Source organism: Erinaceus europaeus, chromosome 14 (genome assembly GCF_950295315.1).
Source record: "Erinaceus europaeus chromosome 14, mEriEur2.1, whole genome shotgun sequence".
NCBI lineage: Eukaryota > Metazoa > Chordata > Mammalia > Eulipotyphla > Erinaceidae > Erinaceus > Erinaceus europaeus.
The window spans coordinates 81648779-81672330 of NC_080175.1; the positions used below are offsets into that span (position 1 = coordinate 81648779).

General features: G+C 34.3%; 1 protein-coding gene across 3 annotated transcripts in view; it reads right to left on the reverse strand.

Annotated features, from left to right (window-relative positions):
* Window positions 1-23552, reverse strand: part of EPHA6 (EPH receptor A6) — an 818416-nt gene that overhangs the window by 699817 nt on the left and 95047 nt on the right. For all 3 annotated transcript variants that reach the window (XM_060172097.1, XM_060172096.1, XM_060172098.1), the window contains one exon: window positions 9095-9758. In XM_060172097.1, the coding sequence (XP_060028080.1) occupies window positions 9095-9758 (664 nt within the window). The remainder of the gene's footprint in view (window positions 1-9094; window positions 9759-23552) is intronic.

The following is a 23552-nucleotide window of genomic DNA, read 5'->3' on the forward strand; positions in this document are numbered from 1 at the left end:
GAGGACTGAACTTATTGACCAGCAAAATTCAATCATTTGGTATTAAATTTTTCTCCAGTAATAAACCTGTATCACTAATTTTAAGTTTAGCTTACTTATCCTTAGGGGCTTTGTTAGAATGACAAAGAACCATACATAATTTTAATTAGAACTAACACTTTCATCCTGCTTATTAATATATACAAGACATTCTTTGAAATCTGGTCAAGTGGGAAAACAGTCAAGCTGTAACAGAAAAATTAAGACATTTCTTATAAAATACTATTACCTCATGGACACCAGAGAGTTAATAAGTTTTCTTTCATTATCACATTAAGGAAATTCTCATAAAAGGCATTATTATTTCCTCTAGGAATTCTTACATACTTTGATCATCATTCCTTTGAAGTATTATTCATTTACGAGATTTCCCACACTGTGTTAGATTCTTCTCAATGTTCATTACTAAGCAGTGTAAGACTTAGAGGATATGTTTTCCATTTAGTAGTGAGGCCACTAAATTGTGTAAGCATCACTAATATCTATGTCTCAAAGATCATAGTCCCCTCCTTAAAAGGTCAGGTGTACATTTTAAAAAAGTGAATTTCAATAAAAGAGAAGATGAATCTATTGCCTCCAAAGAAGATTTGTATTTTTATTCCAGGATAATAATAAAAGGAGGAAATGAGGAAGGAAAGCAGGAAGCAAGAAGAAGAAGAGGGGAGAGAGGAGTTCTATTTCAGTAATGATGTTCTCTTTGAATATCATAGTGTGACTAACACTCCTTAGAAAGGTGATGGAAGAGCTCATTATGTAAAACTTAAAAACAGATTAGGGTCAAATGGTAAATATTTTCCAAATTTGTAGTTTTATGATTTATAATCAATACCAATGTAGCATCTATCCTTTAGTTATAAAATACAACATTAAGAACAGTAATATCATAATACTACAAGAGTGCCTAATCAGATGTATAAAATATTTAAATATAAGGGAATATACTGTATAATGTTCACCACATTATTTAAGATAATTTTTTCAAGGGGTGAAAATAAGAAAAGGGTTGAAACATAATGGATATTCAAAAACACTTTCATTCCTGAGGCTCTGAGCTCCCAGGTTTCAGTCCAAGCACCATTATAAAACAGAATTGAGGAGTACTTTGATCTATCTGTATCTTTCTCTCTCTTTTTCATTAAAATAAATAAAATATTAAAAAATAAAGGTGAGTTAGAACACAAGAAACATGTACATAAATAATTATAAAATATAGCAGGGATACATTTGCAGTATTGAAAAAGATACATATTCAGAGAAACTCCTATGCATATAGTGAACATCACATAAATGTTTTAAAAATGGAACCTGTTAAGTTGAAAATAATGTTATTCTTTTTAATCTCTTTGCAAAAATCGACTTGATCAAGATTAAAGACTTAGAAATTTTCAAATGTCTACTTTAAATCGATGATATGACATAACAAAGTACATAAATAAGTATATGAAGTTTCAGAAAAGCAACAACACAATTACTTAAAGACTATTGTGTGTAGTATGGGAAGTTATGGGAAGTTATGGCTCACCCAGTAAAGTGCACATTTCCCCATGTGTCGGGAATGGGGTTTGATTCCCCACCCAACACAAGGAAGCATCATGAATAGACAACTTTACAAGCAATGGTGCAGTGCTGTGGTGTCTACCTTCTCTTTGCCTTTCCCACTCTATCTTATAAATGTAAATAGGAAAAAGGAAAGAAGTTTCCTGGGGATGGGGGTGGGTGCAAAAATCTAGCAAAGACTTGGTGGCAGTACCTATAAATACTATATGACAGGAATCAAGCCAGTCCAGAGAAATTTTCCAACTTCCTTCCTAGGATGTTATAGATATTTTTAGCATGACAGTCAACAGAGACACTGCAGACCTAGGAACTTACAAAGCTAATACCATTGTCCTTGATAAATGTCTCAAATGTAAAGAGTCTGTACTGAACTAAAATTACTCTCATGACACACACATGTGCATACACACTATATGATTTTACTAGTAAATTTCCTCTATATACTTCCTTTTAAATGAAGATATAGCTGTTTTCTAATACAGGTCAACATGAAGTGATGTGTTGGGAGCTTTTGAAATTATATTTTTGAGCACAGATGCTTTAATGTATGACTAAATAAAATTCACATGAGTGAATTTCAATAGTACCACCAGAGGTTTTATTCTATTAAATCATTAAAACTTTACACACAGGGAGTGGGGCAGTAGCGCAGCGGGTTAAACGCAGGTGGCACAAAGCGCAAGGACCAGCATAAGGATCCCGGTTTAAGCCCCCAGCTCCCCACCAGCAGGGAAGTTGCTTCACAAGCAATGATGCAGGTCTCTTTCTCTCCCCCGTTTTCCCCTCCGCTCTCCATTTCTCTCTGTCATATCTAACAGTGATGACAACAATAACTGCAACAATAAAGAAACAAGGGCATCAAAAGGGAATAAATACATATTTAAAAAACTCTACATACTAACAATGGACTCAAAAGAACAAGATCACTGCTTTCTGTTTTCCAGGTATACTGTATCTACAGTCAAGTGATCTGAACATATTATCTATAAAGAGCCAAATAGATAGTAGTTTAGGTTTGAAGGCCATAATATCTTGAAGAGACTACTTAAACTTTTTTTTCATAGCTAGAAAGCAGAGATAAGCAATATATACATATGTTTCTTAAGAATCTTCACACGAGGGGCTGGGTTGTCACACACTTGATTGAGCACACATGTCACAGTGAGCAAGGACCCAGATTTGAGTCCCCAGTCCCCACCTGCAGGGGAAAAGCTTTGTGAGTGGTGAAGCAGGGCTGCAGGTGTTTCTCTCTCCCTCTCTCTCTTTCTCTCTCTCTCTCTCTCCATTCTATCACCCTCTCCCCTCTTGATTTCTGGCTGTCTCTATCCAATAAATAAATAAAGATTCTGGTCTAGGAGGTGGTGCAGTAATTAAAGCATTGGACTCTCATGCTTGAGGTCCTGAGTTCAATCCCTGGTAGCACATGTACCAGAGTGATGCCTGGTTCTTTCTCTCTCTCCTGTCTTTTTCATGAATAAATAAATAATAATAATAAAGATTAAAAAGTCTTCATGTGAAAAAAATGACTGGGATGGTATGCTTGCTATAAAGTATTATACATTATTTCATACTAATTATATACTCCAAGTTCTCTCTGTTCTACATAACTTCATCTCTGGATTTCATCCCTCCCTATCGGGTCCACTTTTATTTATTTATTCCCTTTTGTTTTCCTTGTTGTTTTATTATTATAGTTATTGATGTCACTGCTGTTGGATAGGACAGAGAGAAATGGAGAGAGGAGGGGAATACAGAGAGGAGGAGCGAAAGACACCTGCAGACCTGCTTCACCACTTGTGAAGCGACTCCCCTGCAGGTGGGGAGCCATGGGATCGAACTGGGATCCTTGCGATTCACGCCACCTACACTTAACCCGCTGCGCGGTAGCCCAACTCCCTTAGGCCCACTTTTAAGGAATATCTGCTAAGAGAGAGGATTCTGTATTCACAGTATGTGAACAGATTCTTCATCTTTATCCACAGTTCCCAAGCACACTCATCCCCAACCCAGGTGATACCTGATCACCCTGGACTGTCATTAGCAAGAATCTTATCAGATCCCTTTATCCAGAAAATACCCCTCATGCTCCCTCTTTGCACATTCTCATTCATTGACTTCTACTCAGCTCATGGCTATAAATTCCTTCTTTTCTATAATGTATTCAAAGTTGAATTCAGTCTATGTTCCCTTCTACAAACTCCATTAGAATAGGATCTACAGCAAAGGTAAAGTCTCTGGGTTAGATTTAGAGGTAGCAGTGCTGACTCTACTCTCAAATCATACTTGCTCTCCACTTCTCAATATTAATCACTACAAGTCAGAACTACTGTACAAATAATTCACCCGTTATCTCCATTAACTAGTCTATTCTATTCTGGCACAGGTTTGTTTCATATAGTTTAGAGTACTTTCTCCCTTTCAACTCATATCATTGGCAAATATTTCACATTGAAAAATATGTTTCAAATACTTTCCATTGGATATATTTAACATGTAAGGCTTCTTGCTCTCCTTTATTGTTATTTTAAAAATCAAACTCAATTATTTCTATAAGTCTATAATCAGTTTTGCTAAGTTTATAGTTTAAAAAAGATTAATAAAATTTTTGACTCTGATGTCTACAACTCCAGGTTCATAAGTCACTGCACTATACGGAATACCCTCATACCAATTTCTATCAAATTTAAGAAAATATATGATTCAACATAAAAATAATAAATATTAATGCTAAATAACTCAATTTTATGGAATCAAAGGTGGGTAATATAAGGGAAAATAGTATATAGAAGATTTTTTTTTTCTTCCTCCAGGGTTATTGCTGGGCTCGGTGCCTGCACCATGAATCCACCGCTCCTGGAGGCCATTTTTCCCCCTTTTTGTTGCCCTAGTTGTTGCAGCCTCGTTGCGGTTTATTGCCATTGTTGACGTTGCTTTGTTGTTGGATAGAACAGAGAGAAATGGAGAGAGGAGGGGAAGACAGAGAGAGAGGGGAGAGAAAGATAGACACCTGCAGACCTACTTCACCGCCCGTGAAGCGACTCCCCTGCAGGTGGGGAGCCGGGGGCTCGAACCGGGATTCTTAAGCCGGTCCCTGCGCTTTGCGCCACGTGCGCTTAACCCACCGCACCACTGCCCGACTCCCTATAGAAGATATTTTATGGCCATCTACATATTATAGACGCCAAAGGAATTATTTTAAATCTACAACCTTCATGAATAAAATCACTTATTTTATAGGTGATATTTACTTTATAGGGTGTTTTTTAGTTACAAAGATAAGTATAATCATTCATATACTAATATTAGTACACATTTAGCAATCTGTAATTTCACATGAATATATCCACATAAAATTAAACAGGATATATTTCCTAATGTAATCATAAATAGTTCTTATAAAATATCTCACTTAATTCATAATTACTACCTTCGTAAGGTGTTTATTAATTAAAACCTATTTATTAAAAGGAAAGATACTAGAAGAAAGCCCCACTCCATGCAGTTTTGGGGATTAAACCCAGGCATAAATCAAGCTTGGAATAAGATGCTGAAAATTTTTATCCACACTCAGAAACAAGCATTAAGATTTTTTTTAATTAAGATGGGCCCAAGAGGTAGCACAGTGTTAGGATATCAAACTAGGAAGCATGAGGACTGCGTTTGGTCCCTGGCATCCCATCTGCCAAAGTGATGTGCTGCTTCTCTTTCTCGCTTTTTCTCTAGATTGTGCTCATACAAAAGCTTGTAAACAAATTAAGGTTAGCCAAAAGACACATGATTTTTAGTTTTCAAGTCATCTGAGACTAAAATAGGTAATAAATTAGTTATAACAGATAAAATAATTTATTAAGAAAGATTATTTCAGGCCAATATATATTAAACCTATTTTTTAAAGTGTGACAAAACTTAAATTATTTAACTTTACTTTCTTGTTGAAAACAATATATTCTATTTTTAGACTCCTCTGAGACACTTGATTCATCTTCTTCTAAAACTCAATAAAAGTCTGGAATTGCTTTATGAAAAAGCAGCTTTATTTGGAGTTGAAGGTTTTATTGTAAGAGTTTATATTTCGTTTGTGAGAACCTTTAGAAAGTGAAAATACTATTTGGGCCAATAAGTCTGCCCTTTTTTTCAGATTCCAATCTCACCTTTCAGCTGTTCTTCATATCCTCAAACCTCCTTATTTAATGGCAGCAAATCCCAGTGACTCAAATTTCTTTACGGCTCTGCTTCCACAATCATTTCTGGTAACATGATTAGATGGAAGATCATAAAAAGAAATCATAAATGCTTCTGAACTGCAGCAGAGGGCAGCATCTTTAAGCCTTAATAATGACACTCTTCAGGGATCAAATAAATAGTTATGCCACTGAAGGCAATATATAGATCCCATTCACCTCTGTGAACAATAATGGAATGATCCAAGAATTGCCATCATTTTTTCTTCCTAACAATTTAAGTAGTAATACCAGGAAAACATGTAAATTAAAGCATTTGCCTAAAAGAAGAGTTTCTTTTTTAATCTCAATGACTATGATCTTTAATTTCCATAGTAAAATATTCTGCATCTTAGACATGGCTCTAAACAGTGATTAAATAAGCTGGAAATAGAAGAATGAACATGGGATGATCTCACTCATAGAAGTTTGAGAAATAAGAACAGAAGGGGAAATGCTTAGCAAACCTTGGACTGGGCTTGGTGTACTGCTTCAAACGACGAAAGAAAACAGTTTTCAAGACTTTCCAGGTCTGAAATACTACAGTCATCACTGAACAAAATTTTACCATTCCACTGAGATGAGAAAAAAAAACAGCATTCCAGAGGTGACAGCTTCTAACAACTCTCAGCAGAACTGGGCATGCAGTACTTATGATCATTCATATTAGTAAGAATCATTTTCTTTATGGCACATATAGGTTTTAAATTACTTATTTCATCAGATAGCCTTGGATAGAAACATAAGTAATAAAAATATAGCACAGACAAGAAAGACACCGTGTTTGTGAAGCTCCAAATATATATAATCTGTACTAAAGAATAAAGTGCCATCACAGAAAAGAGATATATAGAAGTTAGATAATGTGCCAATAAATAAAATTTAAAAATACATAAATTGTTGCAAAGTAGCAAACCAGAAAAAATTGTTCATTTTGTTTCTTCCTTTTCCCATGCTATCTATGGCCACATTGCAACCTGTAATATGGTATATACCTGTAAGTTAGTTCTAATTAACTTTCCACTTAGGGTATATGTGATTCAAAGATTTGGTTGAGGAATATTGTTAATATATGACAACAGAATTAATGACAAAATTTATCATTAAAAGATAGAAAGAGGCAATAAAATGCATCAAAATATGCAATGAATATCCTAAAGCACTGACAGAAATTGTGTAAGATAACAACCTATAAACCTGAGACTTCATATACACCCTGACTTCCCAATAGTCTGTAAACAGCAATTTCCAGAATCCAGTTTGATATGGGCATATATGTTTGACTTAATAAAGGCCATTTAGTTAATTATTAGTTTATTTTAAACATTATTTATGGATAAGGAAAATAGTTTTACATTAAGTTTAGTATAGTGACCCATAAGTTTAGGAATTAAGCTTCATTTTTCAATGCCTGTGATTTGTTTAAAAATTATATAATATTTAACATTTCATGTAACTACAGTCAAATATATTACAATAAAAAGTCATAAAAACACCTGAGTCTAGATAATGTTTTAGATAAGCTGATAAAATTATGTTGAATATATTGAATTTGGAGTAAGGCACCAAAGTAAAAACGCTGGGTTGAGGGGTTGAGGGTGAGGGTGGATGTTTGGCTTCACAGGGTGGGGGTGAGGGAGGGATATAGTCTTTTGGTGGTGGGAATGGTGAAAAAAATTAACTTTTTTTTTTAAATCTTTGCAAGACAACAAAAGAATTTTAAGACAATGAAATTTCACAAAGCAAACTTAGAAAATAAGAAAGAAAAAAAGACCTATCAATTTTGGGAGCTACTCTCTGCCCTGACCCAGCTCTCCAGTCCTATTCCCAACTCTGAAGCCATCTTCAGAGACAATAGCTTCAACCTACCTGCATGTTAGCTATCAGACTCCGGCAAAACAACTAAAGTCCTGGGCCCTTGCAATATACCTAAAATAGACTTCCTAGCTTTTTCCCATAAGAAGATCTCTAGTTCTCTGCTCTAGTCTTACATTTAGGTTCTTATTTATTAAAAAACTTGTTCATCCAACAAGTTGCAGACAATACCACGATACCATCCTATCTTCCCTGGGCAGATGACCTCACCAAGGTGTACTGGAACCTCATCTCCCCAGAATCCTATTCCATTAGGGGAAGACAAAAACAGGCTCAAAGTATGGATAGACCTTCCAAGGTCCATGCTCACTGGAGAAGCAATACAGAAATCAGACCATCCACTTTCTGCACCAAATAGAGAATTTTGGTCCATACTCCTAGAGGAATAAAGAATAGGGAACCTTCCTTCCAATGGAGATGATGGGATATGAAAGTGGTGGTGGGAATTATATAGAATTGTGTATCCCTCTTATCCTACAGTCTTATTAATCATTATTAAATCACTGAAAAAATCCATAAATGATTGTCATTATCTTTAATCCTATGACCAATACCATTGAGTACAGTAGTCAATAATAATCACATAAATACTAAGACCACAAAATAATTGTCTAAATAAATTTAAACTGTCATTTTCACTAAACTGTATCATTTCTACCTAATTAAAAATGTTGCAAAATTACATTAGCATGGTTATTATGTGTAAATGTTTTCCCTCAGTTTCAACTATCTCTTCAATCTCATTAAATAATATTTTATAGTTTATGAAGAGGCATTAATAGTCAATCAAGTATACTTCTTTTTCTCTAATAGTTCACTTGAACTTCATGAGAAGTGCATACTTTTTTTGTAACTCCTCTGCAGTTATAATTGTAAAAATGATTTACATATAGTCAGTGAGTATTATTTTACATTTTCACACAGTATCTCTAAAAGCAAAAAAGTTCAGATTTTTCTTACACTCAATGAGTCTATTTCTTTCACAATTATCCTAGAAATAGTATTCAAAAATTTATAATTTCAAAATAAATGTTGACAAATTTCTCTTTAAAAGACAAAAATTAAATGCACAATAAATTACTTAATTTTAATTATTTATGTAGTAATTACTGCTTTATGCCTAGAAGAGAACTTTTCAGTTAAGTTGTAAAGAAGAAAATGAGATAGAGGGTACTTGTCCATAAATGTTCCAAAATATAAATAATTTAATAAGACTCCTCTTTCTGAAATCTTGTGCAAAATTTATATTATAATTTGAATTAAATAGAAACTTTCTTAGACTTAAATGTTCCTCAAGTGACCATTGCTCGCTGACTCAGTGTACTTTATAATGTACCAGGAAACCATACTGACTCTCTTGTTATTGCCAAGTAATAATAGGAGGAAGAGTGATTTTTACTTACCATGGCAAGAACCCTCAATTTCTTCATATCCGGTACTGCAGATACACCTTCCAAGAGGAACAAGCCAATCTCCATCAGCTCCACAGTACAGCTTAGGAGTGTCACGCTCTTCTGCACTCTTTATACAAGAGCCCCTTACTTCAACCAATGAAGAAGAGTCAACCCGAGGGATGGTGTCAGGAAACATGGCTAAGTTACGAACAGTGAAGGGGCATTTTTTGTAGAAAACACGAACTGAAACCAAAGCAATGCATGCCCCAATGTCTTGAAAAGCCAGATAAAATCCTTTTCTTTCTATAGGGCCTACTTCACGAATTTCGGTGTTCAGTTTGAGGATGCGATCACCCAAATCCATTTGAGTAAAACTTTCATCAGCTGCTATTGTGTCAATCTTTATATATTGGCTTGGCTTGAATTTCATTCCATTAGTTTCATCTGATTCCACATAATAGAGATTAAATGTTTCTTTGCAAGTCCCCAAGACCCATGGGATGCTATTACAATCCCTTAGTGTGAACTTCATTTCCACATAAATTTTCTGAGCTGCATCACGGGAGATCCAGTTTGTACGAAGCCAATTGTTTTGGTTTGGTTCCATCACATTGCAAACTTGGTATGTGTGAATGGGCCTGTTGTGCTCATCCATTTCAGTGATGGCATCCCACTACAAAGAAGAAAAAAATTATAAAGCCACAATGGTTAAACAAAAATGATTATTTGCAAAATTTAACCATGAGTCTTTCTATTAGATTATAGGACCAGTTTAGCTCATCTGGTATAAATCTTATTAGTTAAAAGACTGAGGGAGGTCTTATTTAGTTTCTAGTTTCCTAGACCTAGACCAGGTGATATTAACCTGTCGTAAAAGTCATAGTGCGTTTTTATAAAGAAAAACAGAAAATACATCATGACTTTTCCAACAACCCTATACCCTGGGTTCAATGCCAGGCACCTCAGGGGAAGTTCATTGACAGCACCAGGTTTGACAGCTCCAACGGATTGTACAGCTTTATTTTGGGAGAGATTCTGGACTTGTTCCCCAGTGCAATTAAAATAAAGAAGTTGATAATAATCCTGTTCTATAGTGCCTACTCTTGTGATAAATGTTAAATGGTCTTGTAATAGCTATTGTGATAAATGAATTGGTTAACTGTGTAAACCTCTGTTAACAGTTACTGGAACACTAAATGAATAATAAAGAGCATCCATTATCTGATCAAAATAAGTTCATCAGTAACAAAGTCACTCTGGATACCAGATGGTAACTTGATATTCAATTTACCATAAAATGAGATACATTTATTAGTGTCCAATTGTATATTCAGAGTAATACTTTAATGGAAAACAGAAATAAATATCATCTTAGATTTTTTAAGAAATATTTCTTATACATTATCCTAAACAATAGTAAAAGAACAAAACATGAGCTTCTTGACTTTAAAGAACTAAGAGTAGGAGAGACAAGAATATCATTGAAGTTAATAATAATGAGTATGATGAGAAATTCAACATAGGTAGAAAGGAGAGATTTTTGAGTAGAGTGGACAGAGAAGGCCTTACTGAGGCAGAAATATTTAAGAGATGTCTTCCAGATAAGACAGTGACACTTGGGCAAAAGAAACAGTATACCCCAATACCCTGGAGCAGGGGAGACAAAGTACATTTTAATAACAGCATGGGGCCAGAGAGAAACCTCTGGAGATAGGGTGCCTGCCTTGTTATGAGCACTGGCCTAGGTTCAGACCATAACACTGCATGAATCTGTCTCATTATCTCTGCCTTCTCTTTCTTGGTCCTTTCATCTGAGTGATAAAGCATGTGACTCAATGCGATGAAATCACAACCTGAGCTATGTCTGGGTTCTTCAAAAAACAATTATATATATATAATTATTATATTATATATATTATATATAATATAATATTGTATATATAATATATATAATTATATATATATATATATATATATATATAATAAATGGCCATAGGAAGCACATTAAGTAAAAAGGCCAGACAAGCAGAGCGTAGGAGAAGGGGAAAAAAGTTTTTATAGGAATTTAAGCACCTTGCTCTTTACCTGAGTGGATCATCTGATTATCTTTACTTCTATGGATTTACATAATACACATTTTGTCACTTATTGAACAGATAAGCCTTGTTTATCCACTTTGAAAAACAATAAAAGACTTTAGAGTGCTTCCAATTAATTGAACCTTCAATATTTATATAGCTAGTATATTTGATTCTGTATTATAAATTTAGACTGGACTATTTTATTGACATATAATACTGTTCAATAAGAAAAATACTGTCATATCTTTATATCGCATTTTAAAACAGATGTGTGTTTCATCATAGCTTCTTAATAGTTTGAAAGTAAGGTGGAAATATTAAACTATTTTCTAGAGTTAGTAAATATTCTAATTCTTAGTACCATAATTCAGTGGTTTATAATAAAATTATTTAATGTAGCTTGTCTAATTTGTTGTAGAAAGTCATTAATAAAGGCTGGCTGAATTGCAACTACAATAGTTTTGAACAGAATAGCTACTTTCTTCAATATACAGCACAAGGACCAGCACAAGGATCTTGGTTTGAGCCCCAGCTCCCCACCTTGCAGGGGAGGCGCTTCACAGGCAGTGAAGCAGGTCTACAGGTGTCTCTCTTTCTCTCCCCCCTCTGTGTTCCCTCCTCTCTCAATTTCTCTCTCTCCTATCCAACAACAACAACAGCAGCAACAATAACAGCAATTAACAACAATAGAGAAAAGAGGGCCACCACGAACAGTGGGTTTGTAGTGCTGGTATTGTGCCCCAGTGATAACCCTGGAGGCAAAATAAATAAATATTTTTTAAAAACCAGCTAAGCTATGTATTTTAAATTCAGTTGATAGTTTTCAAGAAAAAAACAAAATGGGGGGCCAGACGGTAGTGCAGCGGGTTAAGCACACATGAAGCACATATGATGCAAAGTGCAAGGACCGGGTTAGGATCAGGGTTCGAGTCCCTGGCTCCCTACCTGCAGGTGGGAGGGGTCACCTCACAAGCAGTGAAGCAGGTCTGCAGGTGTCTTTCTCTGCCCCTCTCTGTCTTTCTGTCCTCTCTCAATTTCTCTCTGTCCTATCCAACAACGAAAGCAATAACAACAACAGGTAAAAAAATGGCTCTAACAATAACCCTGGAGACAAAATAAAAAAATAATAATAAAAATAAAAAATTGAGTGCCTTTGGAAATATGAATATAATGATTTTATAAAATATACTGTTTTTCAGATGTGATCCAGTAATTTCACAGACATGTAAAACTAGCTATCTGAATATTTTTTCATCTCAGCATATGAGTCTTACATAACTTTTTTACTAATAGGCAAGGTAGGACTATCAAAATTTTACTAAATGGCAACTAGACATTTCCACAATGAGGTAGAAAGAAATTCAGAAGAATTTAATCATTGAGCAAGGACCTATATGAATCAAACTCTTTTGTTTTCCCTCTCCTATCTTCCTCTATCCAGTAACTTCATCTGTTATATCAAATAAGGTAGAAAAGCAGGGGTGGGGGAGGAAAAATGCCCTCCAGGAACAGTGGATTCTTAGTGCTGGCACTGAACCCCACCAATAACCCTGGTGGCAAAATAATAATAATAATAATAACTCTACAAAATGTTTCATGATTTTCTTTTTTTTTTTTCTTTCTTTTCTTTTCTTTTCTTTTTTCTTTTGCCTCCAAAGTTATCGCTAGGACTCAGTGCTGTTAACTGGCTACGGAAGAAGGGAAAACGCTAGAAGAAGAAGTGCCACCACTACAAATCCAGGTGGCCATCCCTCCCCCCCCCCACCCCCTGTGTGTGTGTGTGTGTGTGTGTGTGTGTGTGTGTTTAGGCTAGAAACAGGAGAAACTGAAAGGGAAGTGGGAGAAACAAAAGGAAAGAAAAAAGAGAGAAACCTGCTGCTCCCCAACTGCGGAGATGGGGCTAGGGGTCCTTTAACAAGGTAACATGTTTGCTTTACAAGGGGTGCCACCACCAGGGCCTGGAAATAACTGTATATACGCATAGTTATAACTGTTTTATTACAGTTATACACAATCTTTTAACTTCAATCTTTGAGTATTGAAATAAGACTTCTGAAAATCATGGAGTGTGGCCAGGCAGTGGCACACCTGGTTAAGCACTCAATTATAGTGTGCAAGGACCCAGGTTCAAGCCCCTGGTATCCACCTACAGGGGTAAAGCTTCACGAGTGGTGAAGCATGGCTGCAGGTGTCTCTCTCCCTCTCTATCTCTCCCTCCCTCTCAATTTCTCTCTGTCCTTATCTAATAATAAATAAAACTAAAATATTAAAAATAACAGAAAAAACTAAAAATCTTGGAGCCCCTAGTAAGTATGCGAATATAGGGATTTACATGTGTTTTAACATTTTAATTATAAAAGATTAGTTAAGTAAAATCAAATATATATTTTATCTACTTTGCAAAGGTGCATACATAGCCAAATAGGAGACCAGATAAATTTAAGTACTCTAACTTCGGTCAATCTCACTTTTATTCCCTTTCACTGACTATCCTGTATGTCCAAAATGGAGTCAATTGTACTAAAGCCCATATATCACCAAACCAAAACTAACTGCCTAAATTAACTGCAGGTTCAGTCCCTCCAGCAATATAATCCTAACTAGTCAATTAAAAATGTGTGATAATCAGCCTGATAGACTACTCTACCTGCTCTTCCTCCCAGCACTCCTTGCACAAAGAGTAAGTGATTTTGCCTGAAACAATCCACCCTCTTCCTTATAAAAGTAATATTTTCACTTGCTAATAAAAGTAAAATTTTGTTTAGCTCCTCAGAGCTACTTCTACTTACTTGAGAGGATGCTGACTATTAGAAATCTTCCAACATGAATCAACTGTATTTATAAATCCATTTCAGTAATATTTGTTTTTATACACACAATGAAAGGGTACACATAAGTACCTATATGAGTGAATCAGCTGTATGTCCAAGATATGACATCCCCTGTTACTAAAAGCTGCCAACTTCTGTCTATATCCAACATATTCTGAGCATACCCATGACAGGATAAACTCATTAGAAGATGCAACTTAACAAAAAGTCATGTAGTTCTAAAAGAATATATGTAACACACAGTATACATAGTAACTTCAATTACTGCTCAAGGGATAGTAATACTCTTGAACTGGGATGGTTTGGGAAATATGGGAGGCAGGCCACCTAAGAAAACCAAAACCTAAGCTACAGTAAATGTCTATAAATTCTTCAAACTTACAAAACCAAAATCTTGAGGCAGGGAAGGAGATTGAGAGGGCACAGTGTAGGACTTGCGTGTATGATGCCCTGAGTTCAATCCCCTGCACCACATAAATTAGAGTAATACTCTAATCTGAAAAGTGAACACACAAATCTTGTTTTAAAAAAAATCAAAACCTAAGGTCCAACAAAATAACAGTAAGATGGTGTGCCTGCTTTTGAGGTTAAAGTACAGCCTCCAATGCAATGGAGGACGCTTCTGTGTTGCATTGTCTTTCCCTCTGTCTCCTTCTCTCTGAAAAAGGTTGTCTCAAAGTGGTGAAAACCCAATGATGATAAAAATTAATTGAAAGATGGGTCAGACAGTAGTGCACTTGGTTGAGTGCACATATTATAATGCTCAAGGATCCATGTTCAAGGCCACAGTTCCCACTTTCAGGGAAGGAAGTTTCAAAAGTGGTGAAGAGTGCTGCAGGTCTCTCTCTTTACCTCCCTCCCTCCTCCCATCCTTCCCTTTTTAATTTAATTTAAATTGTATTTTATTTTGTCTCTGGGGTTATTACTGGGGCTCAGTGCCTGCACGACGAATTCACTGCTCCTGGAGGCTATTTTTTTCCCTTTTGTTGCCCTGGTTGTTTTATAATTGTTGTTATTGATGTCATTGTTGTTGGATAGGACAGAGATAAATGGAGAGAGGAGGAGAAGAAAGAGAGGGGGAGACAAAGACACCTGAAGACCTGCTTCACCACCTGTGAAGCAATCCCCCTGCAGGCAGGGAGCAAGGGGCTCAAACCAGGATCCTTACCCCAGTCCTTGCACTTTGTGCCACCTGTACTTAACAAGCTGCGCTATTGCCCAAGCCCCCTTCCTCCCTTTTTATTCCCCCCCTTGCTTCTCAAATTCTGTTTCTATCAATTAATAGTAAATAAATAAATATTTTTAAAAGAAGTTAAGTAAATAGGAGTCTTTAAGAAGTTTAAATAAAATAAAGCTTAAACATATCTAGCAACAGTTAGCCAGGGTTCTCTATATATTCCATGCTTTATATCCATGCTGTTTTATGAAGTATTTTCTTTTCTCAAAATCACTTGATGCTACGGGGCATTTACATACATACAGTTTTCTTTTTATTTCTCCCCATTATAGGTATGCATGCACTGCTCCTACTGCCAACTGAAAATCTTCCTCCACCACTGAGCACAGGGTGCTCTAGGTCCTCACGACTCCATCCCACCACCCCACTGCCCCTTTAGAGTCATAGGTTCTAACGCTGCAATAGACTACAGAGTCTAAAATTCACCCTGATTACCTCCACTTTTTTTGTTTGTTTCTTCAGTTCCACCTCTGAGTGAATTCACCTGGTGCTAAATAAAGTATTTACCTTAGCAGACTGTCAAATTTAACTATTGACAAAATAAAGCTAATCGCTTTCAGCTTTACACTGCCTAATCCAAACTGATGTTTGTGCAGCAAAACTCTTAAAAATTTCAACATGCCTCAATTATATATTTTAAGGTATGTGTAGTACACAGTACTTGATACAGAAGGATTAAAAATACTGTGTCCATATAACAACTGTCCTATAAGTAATTATTTCCCTAGTAAAGCAAATTTATATTTTAAAAAGTAGAGTTTCATTTTTACTTCAAACATTTTATATTATATCTTAATGGACTCATTTTATATATTAATATTTAAGTCAGAAAACAAAAAAAAGTATAAGATGAAGGAGTCAGAATATCTCAGGCTCGGTTTCAATCATGTAAAAATAAACAGTTGAGAAAACTGACCAATGGTATGTCTGAACTAATGACAGATTTGATTACTTTTATCTTATAACTTTAAATTTATAAAGTCTATATACACCTAAATATTTCACACCAGAGAATAGTATGTGTGTGCATGAATGTAATTTAAATGTAGACAGGGATTTTTATCCATTGGAAAACATTTGGCTAGGTGTGCCAAAAGTTAGTGCATATAGCTGGTGCTTTTTTGTGACCAAAACCATTTTTCTGCTGACAGATCTCTTACACACTCACACTTAAAGTATTTGCTCAAAGTTATCGGAAGTATGAAGTGTTATGAAAAGTGCTTTTGTACATTTACATCTAAGGATTCTTTACCACCACCAACACTACTACCACACATGCACACAGTGATTTTTCTCTCCGTAGCAAATTTAAAAAACTAGGCCTACAAAAATGGATTCCTTTTGGCATAGAAAACTAGAATGATATAATCTATTTCTACAGCAATTAGAAGTCACTGAAGAATCAAACTGTTCTCTTTTATCAAAGAACAAAAGTTGATTCATTAATGTTTTAAAAGAAAGAATATACAGATAATTTGCTGGTAAACTAACACTCAAGTCCAAAGTTCTAATTTAAATATCTCAAATTTATACAGTCTTACTTCAGACTTTATTTTATTTTATTTTATTGGATGGAAAAACTAGATGGAAGGGGGAGATAGAGTGAGAAAGAGTAAGAGAGACACCTGCATCGCAGCTTTACCATTCGTGAAGCTTGCCTCCCACAGTTGGGAACTGAGGGTTTGAAACTAGGTCCTTGGGCCTGGTAACATGAACTCTACCAGCTGTACCACCACCTAGTCCCCTGGATAACTTGAGAACTCATCCAAAGCACAAGCATTAGCCAAGAGAGATATCTCACTAGGAAGGCTGCATACTTTGCCATGCATGGGGTCCTAGATTCTATTACCAAAGAAAGGTCTAGTGCTTTAGTGATCCACCCCACCCCATGTATCTGCATGGGAAAAATAGCTGCACATGTGACTTTGCAAAATAATAAATAAATAAGTAAATAAATAAATAAAAAATTTCAAAAATATTTTGTCATGTATTTTTATTAGTAATTTAACATTGCTCTTAAAAAAGTACAAGATTTTAAAGGGATTTTCATGCCTATTTGGTGCATGTAAGTCAGTTTGAAAAAAAAAAAGCTATTAACAACTACCAACTACATTAACTATGTCTCTAGAAATATATTTTGGTTCTTACTTGTATCTATCCTTCCAAAGCAAGTAGTGACTTTGTAAGCACTGCATTCTTGACTACTCTTCCATTTTTAGAATTTAAGTATTACATCCAATACTGTGTTAATATTAACAATTAGTGAGTATAAAATTTATCTCAACTTCCATTTAGAACAGATTTCAACTATAACACTACAACAGGGATAAATATGTAGTGAAAAATACTGATTTATTTATTAAGTGGTTATAACAATTATGTAAAGGAAAACATGTGAAGTAAACATAAAAAATTAACTGAAGAAACATAGAATCCAAAAGAAAAAACACATTTTCCATTCGTCTTACAGTGGATGATAATTAACTAAAAGCAATATAACCCATTATTATTAAAATTTATTTCCAGAAGTAAATAATAATCTAAGGACAGATTAAAATAAAGCAAAAAATATCACAATAAGTCTACAATTCCTAGTTAGGTTCCTATATAAGTAGTTGCCAAGTGTACTGCATTAAGAGAAAGTATCTAATTATTTTTCAGATTAAGTTTAAAGAAGAAAAGGAAAGAGGCAAGGGAAGAAAATCTTCAACTTCATTCTAGGAATAAGCAAATAATAAAACTAAGAGATTTCATTTGGTGCAATGCTACTTACATATACCAAATTAGTTTATCCCTTATATTGCATGCAAGTATCTCCATATGTAATGCTGTACTGGCTTAATTTTTAAATGATATGTATCTGTTACCTACCAAATAAAAGCTTGTTAAAGGGGCCTTCTTATTTTAATGTGACACTTTCCATACAAACACTTAAGGATTCAATTTGAGTCAATATACTGGCATAAACTGAGAAAATAGTGCTCTGAACTCTTTTGTTAGCTATACAGCTATACAGTTAATAACATACATGTGATTTTGAAGCAAAAAAATGAAGTCTTTGCATTTAAATGATAACTAGTTTCGTAGAATAAAACAAGAAGCAAATTATTATGCACAGGCAACATTTCTATTTCTCTTTGGGAAAACAAGACTTTTTTTATCAGAATTAGAGAAATTTAATTTAAAAAGTATTAAATTAATGATGTATCTGGAAAGCAACTGCTGAGGCAATAGTTCATTAATAAGTTTATTGTTTTGGTACATTTGTTTTGTAAGAATGTGCAACTTATTTAAACAATTATAATTTCCATTAAAAGGAATGATTTTTCCCAAAATTATTATACAGCCATGAGGATTACAAAATATTAAAAGGAATTTACCTTCTGAATGTCTGTATCCATAAACTGGCTTAAATTTTTAGATTATTTTCATTCAATCAAGTAATAATATCATGCATGCACTATCTATAAACAGAAAGTCTGCAATGATGTGATTAATATTCATCTTAAATATTTTATGTTCAAATAGCACACCAGTCATGTAAAATTTAATATAAAAAGCATATGAAATTTTCCTCACCAACCATACTTAATTACATTCTTGTTTTTATGAGGGAATAATCTATAACACACTCTTTTAATGGATATGGAAACTGAAGAAGGAACTGGCTGATTTAAGATTATGACAGAAGAATCAACTGTAAAAAATTCTTATTGGCTTTTTTCTGGAGACTTTTAACTAAAATTAATATAATTAACTTATATTATATTAATTTACATATTATATATTAATTGATATAAGCTCTATTAGGGCAGGAAGGTTGCTTAATTTATCATTTTATCCCTAGGGTTTAAAATACCAGGGTCATATTAAGTTCTAAGTATTTATTGAGTGCTCAAATTAATTGTAGAATGCTTGAATTCTAATGTAAAACAATTCTAAATGTCTTCATTAATGGGAAACCTTGCTTCTTAAATCAGGATTCCAAATTTAATACATTATTGATAATCATATAAAATTTAGGAATCTCCTCAAAGCATTTTCATGACAGCTGAACATATAAAATAATTTAATACTTGTAGAAATCAGATGAATCAGTTGATATTATGTTAATACATGATTCTATAGAAGCAGAAACTAAGATGAAGACTTGCTTTTACATATGAGACATTTCTCACTTCCTCCTCTCCCTTTCTTGTGCATTTTCAAGAAGTCAAGATTAAAGGAGGAAATGGTATCAAAATGTGAGTCTGTATACTAAGAGTGATTTGAGCAAGTGGTATGATATTCAGGACACATAGCCAATATCCTTTAATAGAGAAGGACTTTAATATAAAAGACAACTAAGGTTCTTTTGGTTATTTAATATAAAAATAAACGCATAAAGGATCTTTCATCTGTACTGAAATTTCCAATAAAATATAATACTGATTAAGCAGTAATATATTTAATTAAAATGTATTACATTATCAATTGGCAATACTTGCAAACATAAAGTATGAAATAAGTGAATTTCCAGACTCTATATGTTAATACAAAGTGTGGGAAATGACTTCCTAGAGTGTGATGTTCTGTATACACTGCAGAAAATGACTACTGACTACTGAACGTGAAGTTATTTAAATATTATAAACACTGCTAAAGGCCTGTAAAACAAAGATGGTGCAAAGTTTCTAAGGTTTGTTGCCAGAGAATTTATAAAAACTATGACATCAGGATGCCAGCCAGGCTTCCCTAGATTGAAGACCCCACCAATGCGTCCTGGAGCTCCACTGCCCCAAAGACCCACCATACTAGGGAAAGAGAGAGGCAGACTGGGAGTATGGGCCGACCAGTCAACGCCCATGTTCAGTGGGGAAGCAATTACAGAAGCCAGACCTTCCACCTTCTGCAACCCACAATGACCCTGGATCCATGCTCCCAGAGGGATAAAGAATGGGAAAGCTATTGGGGAGGGGAGGGGATGGGATATGGAGATTGGGTGGCGGGAATTGTGTGGAATTGTACCCCCCCCCCGTCCTATGATTTTGTTAATGTCTCCTTTCTTAAATAAATTTTTAAAAAGTCTAAAAAAAAAAATGGAGACTAAAAAAAAAAAAATGACAGGACAAGATGTGATGACAGTTTTCATATAGAAATCTGTAGAAAGTTATTTTTTTTATTTTTCTTTGTTACTGGATAGAGGCAGAGAGAAACTAAGAGGGGAGAGGGAGATAGGGAAAGAAACACCTGTAGCCCTGCTTCAGTATTTGTGAAGATTTCTCCCTGGACCTTGTAAACTGTAACATGAGTCTTAACCAGGAATGTCAACGCCTGGCCCCAAGAAATTTTCTTTTAAATATATATTTTATTGGGCCAGTCAAATAGCTTATTGCATATGTGCTGTTCTGCCATGTGTGTTTCTAAGTCTGAGTCCAGCCCCCTCAAAGCATTGAAGGAAGTTTTGATGAGGTGGTCTTTTACATTTTCTTGCTGCTTCTGTCTGTCTGTCTGTCTGTGTGTCTGTCTATCACTTACTTCAAATGAATGAAAGAACTTCATATGAAGCAGAGAGAAAAAGAGAAGCCAAACAACTACATCAGCAGCCGTTGAAATTGAACCAGGAACTTCAGGCGCGAGAGCCCAATGCTCTCCCAGTCAAGCTATTTCCCAATCACAAAGAATCCTTTCTTATAGATACGTAAGATGCAAAATAACTTTGTGGTGATTCCTCTTAAGATGAGAATAAAATTTCACTTCGTCTTAATTTACGTGCTAGCCAGCATTATTGTTCTTTAATACAGAGATGTTTTGACTTGATTTTTCAAAACTATGTTAAACCATACAAAGTAATAAAAATTGCAACGTTTCCTAGGACTACTGTTTTATGGGAATGATTCCTATTAGGTCAAATCCTACTTGATATCAGAATCCTGTACATAATGCCATATTCACAGATTATCTGTCACTTCTGTGACTCCCAGCTGAAATTTGTCTGCATTAACTGACTTTGTATATAAATTATTTATGCAAATACAAATTTCTGACTTAAACAAAATTATGACAATTACACTAATTAACTTTATGTAATATTTACATTTAATGATCCATGAACAAAGCATGTAAATATATATATATATATATATAACAGGAAAACAGCACAGAAAATATTCTCTTAAAATAACTCGTTGGCATTTATTTCCAATAATGGGAAAAATTTTAGAATATAAAATTAGCAGTTTTTAGAAAGTTTTAAACTGTTAGTATATGTTGAGATTTGTGCCCTACATCCCATTTTTTAATTTCACAAATTATTTGTTAGCTAGATCTAAATACAGTATATTACTTTCATAGGCCTGTTTAAAAGACCCAGATGGATTTAAATAGGCTCTAACACAATAACTACTGTTCAAAATGCCAGACAGTACAGTAAACTTATATTGTTATTTAAGCAAGCTTTAGAAAAATTCCACTGATCTTTCATTAGGAATAAAGCAGAATAATATATGAAGTTAATAGAACAACAATACTTAAGAACCACTCCCCTTATAAACTTTAAGAGAAATACATATCCCTTGGATAATTACACATAATAATAAACTAAAATTGCTGTTAGCATAGTAATAAAAATACTTTATGATGGATCACATAATGTTTTAAAGTCATGCTGGGAACACTTTTGAATTTCAGCACTAACAACTGTCTTGTAAACCACTAAGTCTCCAACAAAATGATAAAAATAACATAAAAATGAAGGGATGTTAAGCATCAAGTACACTTTTAAGGGCCAGCAAAGTAGCTCATTGGATAATATGCTGCTTTTTCATGTGCATGACCCACGTTTGAGCCTGTCCAACACTTCACTGAAGAAAGCTTTAGTTCCATGGTCTCTTTTGCTCTCTGCCTCTGTTTAAATAATGTATACCTTTAATTAATTTTATATAAATATTATTATTGTTATTATTACTATTATTTTGCATTGTCATGACCTTTCACATGTATGACTTAACTGCTTTCTGGGCCACTTTTCATACCGATTGACAGAGATAGAATGACATTACAGCACCAGAACTATGCCATCTTCCACGTAAGTGCCACGTTATTAAACCTGAGCCGTGCACATAATAGCAAAGCAGGTTCACTAACCTTTGAGTTATTTTGTCTCTTCAGTAGTCTTGATAGGTAAGGCATATGAGTTTTATCAATAAATATTTTAAAGACTTTTACATAAATGTATTCTCAGGCATGAAAATCTTTTGCAGAACCATTATTCTGTCTCCCTGACCTGACAGTATTATCTCTAACATATACTTAAAGGATCAGACATTTACAAGATCAGTCAATATTTACAGAAATAACTTAAGCCAAATGCAATTAATTATAGGTTAATATTTTTAAAATCACTGTATATATAGATGTGTGAGAAAACAGAAAATTAGTACTGTGAAATATAGAAAAACCCCAGAAAAAATGAGCGATAAAGGGAAAAAAAGAAAAATTAAGGGCAAACACATCCATGGGAAATATATATTACACCATGACCGAAGAAAAATATACATGTCAGTTATCAGATAAATAAAAATAGATAAAATGATTTAAAGATCTGCTTTTAAAAGCTAAGTAGTCCCAGAATGTATAATAAGCAACATTCATTTGCAACCCACACTTTATCTGGGAATCCACTCTCATTGCTTCAGTTTTCTTTTAATCACATCAAATTCAATTTAGATAATATTCAAAATTTTCATTCCCTTTCTTTCTCCTGTTTTCAATTCTGAGTACAAAAATGTAACAGTACCTGACAAAATATAAGATTTTCTGAGATTTCTCTATCCCTTCCTCTCTCTCCCAAAATATAAAGGTTAGTTTGAAGGAGGTGATTAATGGATAACACATAAGGGAAATCCTGAGTTAATTTACAGAAATGGATTTATTTATTAATTTTACTTTCTCAGATAGAAAAAGTAAGACAGAGAGGCAAGGTAGAGCAGGGTGTGGAATGAAGGTGGAGCCATACCTGAAGTTGGACTGCACACATGGCAAAGCTGTGCACAGTACAAAGTGAGTTATTCTGCCAGTCCTACAGTGACACATTTTTTTAAAAAGATGTTGTAATAATTAGAATACATATACTTACACACAAAATAGCAACTGTTTACACAAACTCATGTTGCTGATAATGGTAAGTACTAAATCAACTATTAGTTTCATGATTCATAAGTGAATTTTTCCATAATTTATGCTAATACAAATTACAGAAAATAAGTCTTTCTAATTAATTGTACAAAATTAATATATTGTTAGCAAAATATAACCATTCTATTTACTCTAAATATGAC